The following is a 16,986-nucleotide window of genomic DNA, read 5'->3' on the forward strand; positions in this document are numbered from 1 at the left end:
TCACTTCTTAGTTTTTTAATTTTCTTACCCAGTTCATTTTCAACTTCATTCTTAAATTGAATGAAAGTTTTCAAAACTTCGTCATTGGTTCGAATTAAATAAACATAGCTATATCTAGTATAATCATCTATGAAAGTGATAAAATATTTTTTCTCATCTCTAGTTTGAATTGATTTAAAATCACAAATGTCACTAGGAATTAATTCAAGTGGTTCTATATTTCTTTCAATTGAATAAAAATGAGTTTTGGTTAATTTTGCCTCCACACAAATTTCACATTTATGATTTGGATCAATTCCAAATTTTGGTAAACATTCCATATTAATTAATCTACGCAAAGATCCATAATTAACATGTCCTAGTCCACTATGCCACAAATTTGAAGACTCAAGCAAGTAAGAAGAAGATGTATTATTATTAATAACAGAGGGGACAACAGTCATTACAGTTATTTTGAAAAGGCCATCAGACATGTAATATTTTCATACATACATCTCATTTTTGGTAAGTACAAATTTGTCACTTTCAAAAACTAGCCTAAACCCATTTTTACTTAATAGAGATTCAGAAACATGATTCTTGCGAATGTCTGGTACATGCAGCACATTGTTGAGAGTGAGTTCTTTTCCAGATGTCTTCTTCAGAATAATCTTTCCTAATCCTTCAACTTTAAAAGTCGAGGAGTTGTCCATAAAAAGTTGTTCACCGTTGTCCACCATAGAATAGGATGTGAACATCTTTTTGTCGGCACAAATGTGGCGAGTAGCACCAGTGTCCACCCACCATTCTTTGGGATTTCTGACAAGGTTTGCCTCGAAAACAACTGCAAAAAGATTTATGTCATCTATACCATTGGAAAATTTGTCCACTTCGGTCATATTGGCTTGAGCAGGCTTCTTGCTTGATCTTCCTTTGCCTTTGCACTTGCTACGACAATCTTTAGCCCGATGTTCCTCTTTGTCACAGATGTGACATTTGCCATTAAACTTATACTCTTTGGTTTTCCCTCCTTTAGAGCCTTATGAAGAACTTTCTCCAGCATACTTCCGTTTCTTTGCTTTTGGAGCATGTTCCACTATATTTGCCTTAAATTCCATGGGATGCTTACCAGCCTACTTATCAGAATTACGGTTGTCCTCCTCAATCCACAAATGCACTACCAATTCTTCCAAAGTCATTTCTTTGCGCTTATGTTTAAGATAGTTCTCGAATTTCTTCCAACCTTATGGTAATTTTTCAATTAAGGAAGCAACTTGGAAGAGTTCACTGAGAGACATGTCTTCTGCATAAATGTCATGCAAAATGAGTTGGAGATCTTGAACTTGGCTGATCATAGTCTTAGAATCAACCATTACAAAGTTTAGAAATTTGCCTATCACGAATTTCTTCGAGCCAGCATCTTCTGTTTTGTACATTTTCTCCAAAGACTCCCAAAGTTCCTTTGTCTTCTTGATAGGGCTGTAGACGTTGTATAATGTGTTATCAAGTCCGTTCAAGATGTAGTTCCGGCAAAGGAAATCAGCATGTTTCCAAGCATCAACCGCAGCAACTACTTGTCAGTCGATTTCATCCTTGTTCAGAGTAGGACTATTCTCATAGAAGAAGCACGCCAGGTTTAGAGTAGTAAGATAAAATAGCATTTTCAACTGCCATCTCTTAAAATCAGTTCCTAAGAACTTCTCTGGCTTTTCACCGTGATTGATTGGCACAATCACAACAGGAGGAGGGGTTGGAGCAATTGCAGTCACCATGCCAGTACTGGTTTGAGCATTAGTTTTAGTAGCCATGAATTCTATATTATAAAACAAAATTATAATTAGAATTTGTATACTACACAGAAAATTTAAACCATAAACACGGAATTTAATTCTGTAAAAATAAAAAAAAACAAGAATTGTAACTTTTATTTCTAATTAATTTGAAAATAAAATATTTATTTAAACAAATTAATTCCACACAGAAAAATATTTCTGTAATACTTTAAAAATTAAAATACTGAAAATAGAATTTTAATTAATGAAAACTCAGAAATTATTTCTGAAAACCAAAATTAATTTCTGACCAACTTCACAAATGAATATTCTGAAATTGTTAATGATAACTAGTATATTACTATTAGTTGTCAAAGAAAATAAACAGTATATTACTACTCTTTGTATTTTCCAACCAGAATATTACTTTGTAAAAACACAGAAAATAATTTCTGTAAGAAGAAGAAAGAAAGAAAAGAAATAAAAAAAAAAATTATGTATAAACAGAATAATTCAAATCTGTCTTAAGATTGTTGGAATAATCTTCTGTATAAAATAAATAACTTGAAACCAAATCAAACAAATAAAAATAAATTACTTACAGAATTTATTTACCGAAATGATTAAGTATAAAAAATGACCAAGTCGTGTGTGTGACACTCTGTCCTTAAAACAGATTCGCCCCGTTACGGTGCTTACGGATAAATGGCATTTATCTCCTAGGATACAATGATCTTACACAGATTGTAGTGGCACTGCAAACAATTTGTACGACGAACTCGAACCTGTATTCTATACTCTCTGAAATTATTGTCTAAAACTAATATGAAGAGAATTTATGCAAGTGAGGAAAACTGGAAGGAAAACAAGAGAATTTCGAATTGAACAAACTGCTGGAATAATTGTAGTATTTATAGGCAAATTGGTGACCTTTAGGAAAGGTCGAACAGGTACTTTTCGAAATGAACAGATCTTATTTCGAATTGAACAGCTGCAGAAAGAAATTCAAATATGTTTGAAACAGTTTGAATCTATCTGGAAGAAACTAGTTTGGTGCAAACTGTCAATCTGTTTGAACCTGCTGGACTGGAGGAGGCACTATTTTGGACAGAAAATTGAATTCAAATTTGGCGCAAAATTTGAATTAATTTCACGCAAAAAATTTTGGAAAAAAATGAAAATAAATTTTGTCAAAAAAATTAATATTATGACCGACTCGACCCACACTGGCGCATGGCTTGGTCGAACGGCAGCGTGCGTGTGGTGGTTTGAGCCAAAGCCCACTTTGTCCATAATTTCTCCCTTCTACAAACTTGGGGTGCCCCTTGGGGCCCAACCTAAGTTTGTCTACCTAGAACTTATAAACGTACACAAGCTCTCTTAAAGTTTTAATGTGGGACCACTATTTAAAGGAAACTCACTTTTGACTCTTTAATTGTCCATTTCACGAACCCGAAAACAATATCAACTTCCTATTCACTCATAAATGGTTTTGATGAACCGTTTATACCGTGGGACTTACCATGCGATAAGAAACATGTCACCTCTTGGACCCACCCCAAAAAATATGTGGGACCCACTCAAATTTGGGTTCAAAGTTAGCCTAAAATAAGCCTATAAAAACCATAATTCCAACAATTTTATCATTATTCTTATACATTATAACAAATAAGAGTGGTAAGTACCAAACTTTCTTTTCCTAAAAATAAAAATTTTGTTGTGAAAAATATTTGAGAACTAATTCCTGTCGTCGTGAGAACAATTGCTAAAAATTTCTTCCGAAAAGTAAAAAATGGGATTTTTAGAGACAAAAATTAAAAAATTTTGTTAATAAATGTACTTTTAGAAACAAAATAATTTGGTCCTAAAAAAATTTGGCTCTATTTGATTGTATTTTCAAATTATAATTCTATCCACACATTCTAATACCATGTTTGGATAGGATTTTCAAATCATATATCCATACTAAACAGAAAACTCTGCAGAAAACACTCTGTGTCAGGCAGGATTTTTTTTTTTTAAATTTGGCTTAACCGGTCGTCCCACCGAACGTCCGGCCGGTCATCCCACAGATTGACCTGTCGGACGTCCTGAACAATGCGAATTTTTTTTTTTTTTTTTTTTTTTTTTGCAATTGGCACTATTGCTTTTTTTTTTTTATTTTAATAAAACAATATTTTTGGAATTTTTTTAAAAAATTTATAAGCTTTTTATAGATTTTTAAATTGTGTGTTTGGTTATGAGTTGTTAGTTTTTGTATCACATATCATATGTCACATCAAAAATTTCTCACTCAATTCAAAACTTTTTTCAAAACTCATTCACCAAACAAATTTTCTATACTCAAATCATAATCTCAAAACTCATAAATTCAAAATACAACTCATATTCTAAAATTATAGTTAGAAAACTCTACTAAACGCAATCTTTATTTTTCAAACAAATTTTGGTACCAAAAGGATAATAATTCATTACTAAGGCCAAGTTTGGCATGATTGAAAAAAGACAAAAAGTCAAAAAGTTACTATCCTATTTAAGTCATATCATCTTATTTAAGTCACATCACCTCTCTAACACATCACTTCAAACCCAACCCAAACCCAACTCATATTTCATAAAAAGTCAAAAAGTACACTTATTTAGTCTTCCCAAACTAAATATCTAGTTTTGTTACTAAAAATATAATAACGACATGTTTAGTAACAAAAATATTTTGTTCTTAAAAAATAATTTTGTCCCTATATTTTTGTCTTTAAAATTTTAATTTGTTATAGTAATAAAATTACTTTTTTTTTATTATAATTATACACGCATTATAAGCTGTTAATGTGTGTGTGTATATATATATATATATGTGTATATTTCTTTCCAGCAACTGTACAACTTACAGTATAACGTTTTAATTATTTCAATTAATTATACTGCAGTGACATTATAACTGGCATCTATCAACTCCACAGCCAAAAATACTGGCATGGAGACCTCTCAATCACAGATATTTTAATAGTCAACGATAGGGCGAAATTCGCCTTCCTAAGAGGAGCCCGTGGTGGATCGCCTGACAAAAGAGGAGAGGATTTTGAAAAATTGCGGAAGGTATTTAAGGAGGTACTTGGCGTTGTCAAAGATCGACAAAGTAGAATGCCACGTACTGAGCTGAATCATTTTCATAAAAATGCTGCCCCAAAAATCAACAATTGGTAAGATTATATATATATATATATATATATATATATATTTATCTCTAATATGTTTTGAGGTTGTAGGTCAACATTCAATTTATGAATAAATAAAACGGAATAAAAATAGGATTGAGTTTTTTTCATGTTCATATCGCAATATGAGATGAATTTTTTTTCAATAATTCAAACTGTTTATATTATAAGGCTCTCAATATATATCATTCATTAAAAAAAGGAGGATCACTTCTAATTTAAATCTGGATTGGAGGGTATTGTTTGGGCATGTGGGATCCACCACCGGCCCCGTTTTAATTATCCAAACCGTTAATTTTGTCGGGTACTTTGTGTAATTCATCTACAAAAGAAATTAGATCGATATGATAATTGTAATTTACTCAATTTATCGCGTTTTTATCTAAAAAATGTATGATTTATTTTTAAAAACACAAATTTTTTTTTATTAAAAGTGTGATAAATTTAATAAGTTACAGTTATTGGATCAACTTAATTTTTTGTATGAATGAAATACACAAAATACTTTGACAAAATGAATGTTTGGATCATCTAAATAGGGCTTATGCTGAGCCCCCACAAATCCAAACAACATCCTCCACTCCAAAATTTGGACTAGAGAGCATCATCCTCCTTAAAAAAATTAGATTAATCCGATAATAGTAATATTTTCATTTTATCGTGTTTGTTTGAATGGTCTATTTTCAAAAAATAAAAAATAAAAAAAATTTGTGGTCCATTTGGAGATAAATGTGATAAAATGAAAAGATTACGAATCTAGAATTATCATATCAAAGTAATTTTTTTCATTAATAATATACATTGGGATCCTATAAAATAAACAATTCAGATCATCAAAATTAGAATAATGACGGGCTCCACAAGCCCATAAAATTGTCTCATTCTGTGATGTTAACATGAAAAAAGCTCAATCTAAAATTTTTTATTTTAAATTATTTATTTATTTATTTATTTTTTTGCTCATAAATTCTTTTACAAATTCGAAATTCAAACATAAATATTAGAAAATTAATAAATAAATAAAAATAAAATAAAATAATGAGAAATTATACCGATAATCCTTATATTTTACCCCTTTCAATTAGCTTGATTTTGATCCTTAATTTTAAATTTTGTTTTAATTTAGTCCAATTCACAACGCCATTATAGTTTTTTTTTTACAAAAAAAGATCAGTGAGTCGGTTGAAGTAAACTCACTGAATTGATCAAATTTACAATTTTATTCCTAAAAACATGACACATGTTGCTCATGTTCTCATTTGTTCATAAAATAATGCTAACAGTTGTAATCAATTAGATAAATTCAAGACAAAGTAAAAAATTCAAGATCAAAATCAATCCAATTAAAATTATAAGGACCAAAATAACACAAACGTTAAAGTATATATAATGACTATTGGCATAATTTGCACTAAAATAATTGCTAATGAGACATGTTTCACTCAATTGATTTACATTTACGTTCTATTTATTTCGGCGGAAAACGTTTTCCAGAAAATATTTTTTGCATTTTCTGGTATTTAGTACAACGGAAAACAAAAGTCAAAAGAAGCATTTTTCATGGTCAACAAAAAATAAGCCTATTTGGGCAAAAAGTATTTTTCACTCTTAAAAGGTGAAAAGCATTTTCCGAACTAAAATTTTACTAATGTCATCACATTGTCGCCACCACCTCCTCCACCACCACACCACCATCATTGTTGTGGCTGCCACACCACCACCACCGCCACTACCACTACCACCACCTCCACCCAACCACTACCACCACATCTACCCGACCACTACCACTGATGTTGCTACCGTCGTTGTCACCACAACAGCCGCCATCACCACTATAACAACCACCGAACACCTCTACCCTGTCGCTGCCACTATTACCACCACTTGCAATTATTAGTGCATTAATTTCAAGAATGCAACCAAACATAAGAAAAAGTTTTCTTATGAAAAATATTTTTTGAAATAGGTTTTATGTAGAAAATATTTTCTATTGAAAAATGTTTTTCGCTGAAATAAAAGAAGCCATAACTTTTTCTTCATTTCCTATATTTACTTTTTATGGGTTTTTTTTGTTTTTTTTTTTGTTTTCTTTTTTTTGGGTTTAATAGGCCGAGTCTGGCGAAACTGTTCTTCCATCCCCTTCTAAGGACTCCAATGCAAAGGTTTCATCTACCCGTTATGATGCGTGCCATAGAACGGTACTCAGAGTCACAGTACCAATGGCTTGAACGTCGCCCAGGAGGGGGGCCGACTGGGTGGAAAGAAAAAGTTCGCGGAGACTACAAGGAGATTCTAAGTTATCGAAAAAATAATACCTGCAAGTGCAAGTGCAAGTCCACTTCCACTTCCACTTCCACTTCCACTTGCACTTGCACTTGCATTTGCTCAGAACACCAAGATAAAAAAGAATACAAAGATGATGATTGGGATCAGTTTACGTTTGTCAGGAACACTATTGTCCACATCAATGTAAGGATAAGTAGCTCAAAAGGGTTAATTTTTGACATTCAACTCAACTTCTTTATCAAACATTGATTTCAAGTCAGGAATGCTATCAACATCTGATTTAAATTCATTCTACATACGGATACATAATACACACTTTCAATATTCACTGCACAATTTATTCTAGACTGAAGTCTAAGTCTCTAGACTTTCTGGTTTCAAATTAATTGTCCGTGGTTTAGACTGATATGTGCCCTTCTTCGTTTGAAGGGAAATTATAACCCTTTTTTATTTTATTTTTTTAACTAATTTGTTTGTTGTAATTTTAATTTTATCAATTTTATTTTTAAAATTTTCACATTGTATATTTGTCAAGTTAGTCCAATTGATAATCTTTCTTTAAAAAATTGGACTGAAATTAATGGATAACTCTTCTCAAACTAATTGAGGGGATGACACAATGTGAAAAATTAAAAGATAAAAGTAATTAAAATTATAACAAAAATACTGATACAATAGATAAATTACAAATATCACCAGTATAATTTAACAATGTTTTATTTTTTTGTGAAACAGGACTCTCGCAACAAAAATGTTGACAATGCCACATCCTCGGGGGTTAGTCTATGAAGTTCAATTTATAATTTTAATTGTATCAATTATATTTTTAAATTTTATTGTTTGCGTCTATCAATATAGTCTAATTGATAATTTTCTTTAAAAATTGGACTAAATAGGGAACTCTCCTCAAAGTGATTGAGGGGATGTCATCAATTAAATTCAATTGACGCAAAGTGAAAATTTACAAGACAAAATTAATATACTTAAAATTATAAAAATTATATTGACATAAGAGAAAAGTTGCAAAAAATCACGAGTAAAACTTTCCTTAAAGAGAAAAAAAGTAAAGGAAGACTCATGGTCAATGCTTCCATCATCACGGGTTAGTTTCAGAAATTCAACTTCTTTATCAAACATCGGTCTCAAATTAATTTGTTTGAAGGTCAAATCATAACCAAAGTCTCTGTAATTTGGTTTTGCGTTTATTTGTTTTTTATAATTTTAATCGTATCAAATTTATTATTAAAATATTTAAATTGTGTCAATTTATTCAAATTTATATTATCATTTTAAAAATTGGACTGAAATAAATGAGAAAAATAGTCCATTCACTCTCTTCAAATTGATTGAGGAATTGATATCTAATTTGAAATTGTTTATATTTTTAATGAACTGTTTTGCACTTTATTTCTGTCCAATTTCTTAAAAAAAATGTTACTAATTGAACTGATAGACATAATGTCAAAATTCAAAGACAAAATTGATATAATTAAAATTATAAGTACGAAATTGAAACAAGAAGCGAACTAAAAGAATAAGGTTATAATTTACCCTTGTTTTTATCAGGGATCTAACAAACCAAAAAAAACAGCAAGAGACGTTGAGCAAGAATTATCAGTAATGTTGACATCATCTTTCACGAATGTGTACAATCTCTTCAATGGCAAAGCATTGGCATCAACTTCAGGTATGGAATAGTTACAAAGAAGTTGTACTGTTAAATTCTTAAGAGAGTGTTTGTTTTACTAGAATAAAATAGAATGGAATTATCATTCCATCATTTTTCAGGTTTTATTCATTAAAAAAATGATGAAAAATATATCGTAAATGGAATCATCGCTTACCATGAGAAGATTAAAGAATGACCGTCCCATTTCATTCCACCTCATTTCGGTGAGGGGAATTCTATGGTGTACACTTTTCTAATGGTGTATACCATATCTACTTTGTTACGTATTTTTTAGTGTATATTACATATTTTTGTGATAAGAGTTATAACAATTCGTAGTTTAGAAATGATGTTAGGTATTTTTGTGACAATATTGCATATTTTGTGGTATTGTTACATATTTTGTGACTAAAAATGTTTGGACCTCAAAATGCATAAGACTATCCTAAAATGCGAAATTTTTGAACCACAAATTATAATAACTCTTACCAAAAAAAATAGTTGACATTTACTATAAAAATACGTAATAAGGTGTATCTGACACACTTTTGAAGAGTGGGTACCATAACATAACATGACTCTTCTGGTAAACCAAACACTAGCTAATTCAATTTGATTTAGTACTAGTGAGCTGATTCTGGTATTATATCTTTTACCTGTAGTACAAATTTTTGAGGAGTGAGTCCAAGAAGAGGACCAGGCACCATAAGAGCTCCGGGACTCTCATCCTCTCGATTTCATGAAATGGATAGCCACAATAAGCAGAAACCTATGTTAGTTGGGTACTATTATCAATGTTTTGTGTGAGTTAGTGAGTGGTTTTGAGGAGTTTCGTTTCAGTATTTTGTCAACAACTTGTTACCAGGTTTGATGTTTCAAGTACTCTTGTTTGGGGTATTTAGGCAATTGGTAGCATATTTGCTATAATTCACTTGAGCTATATATGCCTATTCGAGCATATCCTGCTACTTTTCTCTTTGTAATATTTTTATTATTATAATGAGGAGGCGGATCCCCTCCGGTTCACAATATGGGATTGGAGGATATTGTTTGTTGGGGGCCGTAGAGTCCACTACGAATCCTGTTTTGATAATTCAAACCGTTTATTTTGTCGGGCACTACATATATTTTATCCACACAAAAAATTAGGTCAATTTGATAATTATAACTTATTTAATTTCTTATGTTTGTCACAAGAAAAATGCATAAATTTTTTTAAAAAAAAAAACACAATTGTTGTCTATTTTTTTTTGTTTTTTTGGGTGAAAAATGTGATAAATTGAACAATTTAGAGTTAGCAAATTGATCTAATTCTTTTTGTGGATGAAATACATTAAATGTCTAGCAAATTGATCTAATTCTTTTTGTGGATGAAATACATTAAATGTCTGACAAAATAAATGGTTCAAATTACTACCATAGGCCTAAACAACGCCCACTGGTCCAAAATCTGGACAGGAGAGATCTAGTTCCTTGTAATAAAATGTTACAATATAATGACTTGTTTTTAATGTCAACCTTGTGTTGCTTTGTTTGGCTCTCATTCTAGAACATAAACAACTTGACAAGTTGCTAACTTGACATTTCAAATTACAATTTTGCCCCCCAAATTCATATATAAATAGGGGTGTATGGAATGGGTTTCAAATTCAAGTGAGCAAGTAGTAGCAAAAATCAGAGTGAGGAAAGGCAAGAGAGTGAGAGTGTAATTTCTCTTCAATTTGGTGAAATTCGTTGCCCGAGGACGTAGACGCGTAGCTGAACCATGTAAACCTTGTGTGTCTTTTTTCTGTGTTTGTTTGGTGTTTGTTTCTGATCCCTAGACACAACAAACTGATATCAGAGCTAAGAGGTTGCAAAACAGAGGCTCAACTTCTTGGACAATTGCCACCTCTGCAGCCACAGTTGATGGATATGGACCTAGAACGATGATGTTGCAGAAAGTGTAAAAATATGCTATGGCGGTAGAGATTAAGAGAAGGTAGATGGAACTCCCCATTTCATGTAACCTTGGAGTTGAGAGAAGTTACTCTGGAAGAACATTGACGACTCTTCCAAATATGAACACGTCATGCAGATTTTACATTCTTGTGGTGGTTATAATTTAAGCTATGCATGGAAAACAATGAGAAAGAAGAGGCCTACTGTAATATGGCAGAAAATGGTACTGAAAATCCTTAGCAGTATGAATGATTAGATATTATAGAAAAGCTGACGACCAAAGATAAACTCCAGAAATGGGCCTAATTAGGTGACAACACCTGTCACCTATGAGAAATTCAGCAAAAACTACTCAACACTTAAATTCTAAATGAACTTTTCAGTGCAGGTTTGAATTGTTTTGGTGGTACATATGAATTTGTAGGATTCAAACTCCTTCAGCAATAAAAATTCAAATAAAATTCTCAAAAATGTTAAACATCATCCTCTGTTACATAAAGCAAAAGGATTAAGCTCTGCAGCAAGGATACGTCATAGAACAAAACCTAGGACCGAAAAATAAGGAGTATTGAAAGATGCCAAATATGGCAAAGGGAGAAAGTACAAGATTATGAGAGACTCCTCTCAAAATCGAGGATCCATTGAGGTACAGAAATTTGATCTATTGATGTTAATGGATGAGAAGCCTGCATAAAAATTATATGTGATTGTCATTTTATTTTTTTTTGTATATGTTAGCGTCACCTTATATAAAAAGGGATGCCTACTCAATTCCTCTGTTATTCTTTTTTTATAAACATGCCCCCTGTCAATTTCTGAACAGAACTCCTATTCTTTTGGTATATAATAGATCTCACACTCAACCACAAAGAGGGGAAGGAAGAAGGGTGTCTCCTTAAACAATGGTGCAAAGTTAGTGCCATGTCATAACTATAAGAAGGGCGGATTCACATTACAGAAAAATTTTACTGAAAATGACATGGGAACCCATTTAATTAGTGTTAATGGAACCAACTATTTAAGGACAAGAATACAAGAAGATGATAAAAACACTAAGGCCTTGTTTGGCAATTTTCAATTTTAATCAAAAAGTTAAAAAATTACTATAAATTGTCACATCACTCTTTATTTTTCTGCACGTATTTTTACAAAAAGTCAAAAAGTCATTAAAATAGTTTGTTCCCAAATGAGGCCTAAGTAGCCTTTCTAGGCTAAGAATTAAATCACAATAGTTCACACACAGATAGAGATGCAGCCAACCAACCACAGTAGCTACTAGTAGCAACCTCCGAGATTCTTTCAGCACTTCTTTTTTCGGTACATTGGAAATGGCTCTTTCACCACTTCTATTAAGGCTTGTTATGAATATGTGATCATCTACCAAGACTCGTTATGAATATGTGATCATCTACCATAAGTATAATGGTCGATGTATACCCCTTCTGCAATTTACAAAGTTGATGCCCTCGAGTCAATAATGAAGAGTAACAAAGTAAAAACAAAAGGGGATTGAAACAAAATATGAAAGGGATTTATGCCTTAGAAAATGCTAAATCGGTATCATGGATCACCCTTACCACTGCATCCTTCAAAATTTCAATGTGGAAGGAACTATCAAAATTATCTAGTAACATCTCCTCCAACCTATCGGCAAATTAACAATGACGTTAGCGACACTTGTTTCACATAACAATTATGCAACCAAAGAAAAAAGTTGCCGCATCATATTCTAGAATTGTATATGAAAAAAAAAAAAAAAAAAAAAAAAAAAACTTTTAATCAACAAGTAACGCATGTGCAACTTAAATACAAGGTCATGTATTTACTTAAGAGGAAAAACAATGAACAAATGACAATTTAAAAACACTAATCATATAAAAGATAATGTTAGTTCTCAAGTGAAGAATACACACTCACTTCTTCCTATTATTCCTTCTAATGAGTAGATGTATATCCACACTTCAGTCCATAAGATATATTATGTATGCATAACTACGTGTCTTGATGTCTATCAAGAAAAAATAAAATTAATTACATGTGCGCATGAGGGGGAAAATAAAAGTTCAATATTTTCAATAAATAAAATGAACCTGCCAAAAAAATAACAAGAAAATTGTATGCTTGAGTTCCAACTTTTTTGTTTTGTTTTTTAATTTTTAATTTTTGTTTTTAGTGAATATTTTTAAAATTTTAAATAATTTTTTTTTTTTACTTTTTTAGATTCGCCTTACTTAGATACATCTAAAAAGTAAAATATTTGTAAAAAAAATATTTTAAAAAATCAATAAATACACAAAAATACGAAAAGTATACTAAATTCTCATATATTTTTGGTATTTTGTGAATTTTTTGAAGATTTTTTTCACAAATATTATAATTTTTAAGTGCATTTATGCTAGGTTCATCTAAAAATTTAAAAAATTGCTTAGAATATTAAAAAATTCAATGAAAACAAAAAAAAAATATGGAAAACAAAAGGTTTCAATTTTCTGAAAAGTGAATTCTGAGAATCCAAACCAAACAAGCTAATGTTTTGAATGTGACATTTTGTTTTATTGACTAAATTAACCTATTTTATTTTTTTGAACTCATTTAGTCATTTTAGAACTTCCCAAACAAGAAATCAATAATACTATAAATCCAGACTTAACTTCTTAAAAATTATTTAGAATTATTATCTTGTGATTCAGATTTATTCTACACATGAAATTTACAATATATAAACTTAATCTCAATCACACATTATCATTCAAAATAAATAAGAGTGAGTTTATAAAATTACCCACTTTAATTATATACGAATTGCGTATGCCTACCGCTAATCTTTACTAAAATGGGATGGGACTCAAACTCAAACATAAACATAACCAACCCGTTGGGTTGGGTTGGGGATTTTGAGCCAAATTGAGTCCGACCCGGTTTGAATAACAACGACAATAGCGTCAACCCACCCGACCCCATAATCCTTGCGCGCGCGTTGAGGGAAGAGAGAGAGAGAGAGAGTGTGTGTGTTCTATCTAATAAGTTCTAACCCCTACTCACTCTTCTTGCTTCTCAGCCATGGAAGCTTACTGAAGCAGAAACGCACAAAGCAAAATTGAAGCTCTCGACATGCTTATCCCTCATTGCTATCCTCTCCACAAGCTCTTCACTTCCAACATTTTCATGTCTTCCAAACCTTCCCTCAAATTCTCACCTTTCACTGAACTCCCACAACCCCTTCTTCCGAAACCCACCTCTTCCACACCAGAAGATTCATCTTCTCTACTTTCCCTTCTAAATCTATATCAAAGATTGACCCTTTCTCTCTTAAAAATCATGGGTTTTCCTCTGTTTCTAATGCCAATATCCACGCACCAGGTTTTTCCCCTTTAAACCCCCATGTACTTATGCATACATATATGTGTTTCTTTGTGTTTTTATGTATATATTTTTGTTTGAAGGATTATTGAGAGTATAGTGTTTTGAATTGATGTGTATAAGGCTCTCAATAAAAGTGTATATAAGAAGGGATGTGTATAATAGAAATTTTGATTTAATAAATATATAATTTCGATCCTAAATTGTAAACTCAGCCGAGCTTGAACTCAACAAGACTTGACTCAAAGAACCTTGCGAGCTAAACAGTAAATAACAATTGATATATGTCAAATTTATATATATTTAGCATCAACACCTGCTCACTCACTACAAAAAAAAAAAAATAAAATTTTAGAGATTAAAATTTAGGAACAAAATTATTTTGTTGCGAAAAGTGTTGTTATTATATTTTCAGTAACAAAAATTAGACATTAGTGATGAATTATTATCCTTTTGAGATCAAATTTTTTGTTTCAAAAAATAAATTATTTTAAGACCAAATTATTTTTTTCCTAAATGTTTAATTATTACTGACCTTTTCAAAATTTTGTCACTAAAAGCTTTATTTTAGACTTTTCGAAACGACCTTTTGGTGACTTTCCTCATAACGATAAAAATTGGTCTCTAAAAATCTTATTTGTTGTGGGGACTATTAACTTTGCTTAGTTTTAAAAAAAATTTAAAACAATTTTTCAAATTTTTAATTCATATTTTTTTTTTAATTTTTAGTAATTGTTTTTAATATTTTTATCAATTTTTTTAGATTTGAAATTTTTTAATCTAGATATACTTAAAAAATATACTTAAAAAATTTCTGCAAATTTTTTTTTAAAAATGCATTGAATACGAAAAAAATAATAAAAATTCAGAAAATGTTGATCTAAAAAGCTAAATAATAATAATAATAATAATAATAATAATAATAATAATAATAATAATAATATGTTCAAAAAGATTACAAAAAAAAAAAATTGATTAAAAACTCAAAAAAAATATTTTAAAAATTTCAAACAAAACGGAGTGATTAATTAACGCCCAATGCACAACTTATTTAGAAATGTGGGATTAGATTTCAAAGCAGGTTAATTATGTGGAGCCGTGTTGTTGAGGCAATGTTGTGTTTGGGATGATGATTGATTTTTTTTTAGTTAATTAGTAGTTAAGAAAAAAAATCAAAATGATAATATGATTTGGATGTGACATTTTATCTTATTATTAATTATTAATTATTTTAGCTTATTTTATCTTTATTGATTATTTGATGGGAATTTTTTTTTAAAGTCCCTGGTATTAAGATTTTATAATATAAAGGACACTCAATATTTTCTTAATGTTTAAGGTCCCTCAATATCGATCCAAAGAAAATTCGATCGAGAGAATTTCTCTGGACAAATCACAGAGAAAATTTCAAATTTCTCTGGACACATCACAGAGAAAATGTCACCAGAGAATTTCTTTAGATTCAATCCAGAGAAATTTCCCTCTCCACCCAAGAGAAATTTACTCAATCCCAGAGAAAATCCCCTCCAACCAGAGAAATTCACTTTGTGTTGTCTGCAGTTTGATGGCTTCAATGATTTGGATGCATATTCACAGAGAAAATCTCACCAGAGAATTTCTCTAGATTCAACCCAGAGAAATTTCCCTCTCCATCCCAGAGAAATTTACTCATCCCTAGAGGAAATCCTCTCTAACCAAAGAAATTCACTTGTGTTGTCTGCAGTTTGATGGCTTCAGTGATTTGATCTAACAATTCTTATACTACAAAAAGAGACTTGATCCAATAACCATATTTATGTCTATATTCATAATGAATTCAACATACAAAGCAATCCTTGGAATTTCTCTGGGTTCAAGACCTCGAACATTCAAATTTGTTTGGACTAACATTTAAATTTCTCTAGACTAACATCAAATTTCTCTAGATCTCTGGACTAACATCAAAAACCCTTGAACCTTTTTCAAATTTTTCAGGACTAACATTTAAATTTCTCTGGATCTCTAGACTAACATCAGAAACCCTTGAACCTTTTACAAATTTCTCTGGACTAATATTCAACTTTCTCTTGACTAACATCAAATTTCTATGGATCAACATTTAAATCCCTCTATCTATCTAGAGAAAATTGAACACCATAGAAAAAATTAAACAAGGCATAGAAAATTAACCAAACCAGAGAAATTTTAGCACAAATTTCTCACATGGAGTATTGAGAAAGGTTTAACAGCAAGGTGGTTTTGTTTTCACTGCCCTGAGATTGTAAGAAAGGGTTCCTCATAACAAAAAGTTAAATAAGGAAGAATTTCTGTAAACTTGCACTATTAGTAGCTTATGATCATAATAAACAAATTAAAAAACTAGCAAGACTACCATGCTATATCTTGCATCTTCAATGATATCCTCAAGCAGATCAATTCTACAAACTTGCCCAGATCAAGTAACAACAGTGTTCAAGGTAGGCTTATCCTCAAAATCGACCATTTCACCATAAGAGATGTCTTTTGTGAAAGGATCATTGAAAGTACTACTTGATCCTGGTTTCTCATGATCACTATTTATAACTGCTTATTGAAAGCTGCCTTATGGAGCATCTGGTGCGCATTCTTGCATGGGTGATGGAGCCACCTAAACCACAAAATTCTCTACCTCTAATTGATTAACATCTAATCATGATTGTTCTTAATGGCTTTCTTCATGGACCGTAGCGAGGAGGAGGAGAAACGATGAGATCGGGGGATCAACGCTCTGAAGAAGCTTCAAGAG

At 31.1% G+C, this 16,986-nt stretch overlaps 1 protein-coding gene across 1 annotated transcript in view; it reads left to right on the top strand.

Annotated features, from left to right (window-relative positions):
- The window catches only part of LOC114294643 (uncharacterized), a 29,749-nt gene extending 19,797 nt beyond the window's left edge, over positions 1 to 9,952 (top strand). The window contains exons 5-9 of the mRNA XM_082888811.1: positions 4,679 to 4,951; positions 7,075 to 7,435; positions 7,988 to 8,029; positions 8,819 to 8,939; positions 9,584 to 9,952. Coding sequence (XP_082744937.1) covers positions 4,679 to 4,951; positions 7,075 to 7,435; positions 7,988 to 8,029; positions 8,819 to 8,939; positions 9,584 to 9,603 — 817 coding nt within the window. The 3' untranslated portion in view covers positions 9,604 to 9,952. The remainder of the gene's footprint in view (positions 1 to 4,678; positions 4,952 to 7,074; positions 7,436 to 7,987; positions 8,030 to 8,818; positions 8,940 to 9,583) is intronic.
- The last annotated feature ends 7,034 nt before the right edge of the window (positions 9,953 to 16,986 follow it).

Source organism: Camellia sinensis, chromosome 9 (assembly GCF_055761805.1).
Source record: "Camellia sinensis isolate YWXY chromosome 9, ASM5576180v1, whole genome shotgun sequence".
NCBI lineage: Eukaryota > Viridiplantae > Streptophyta > Magnoliopsida > Ericales > Theaceae > Camellia > Camellia sinensis.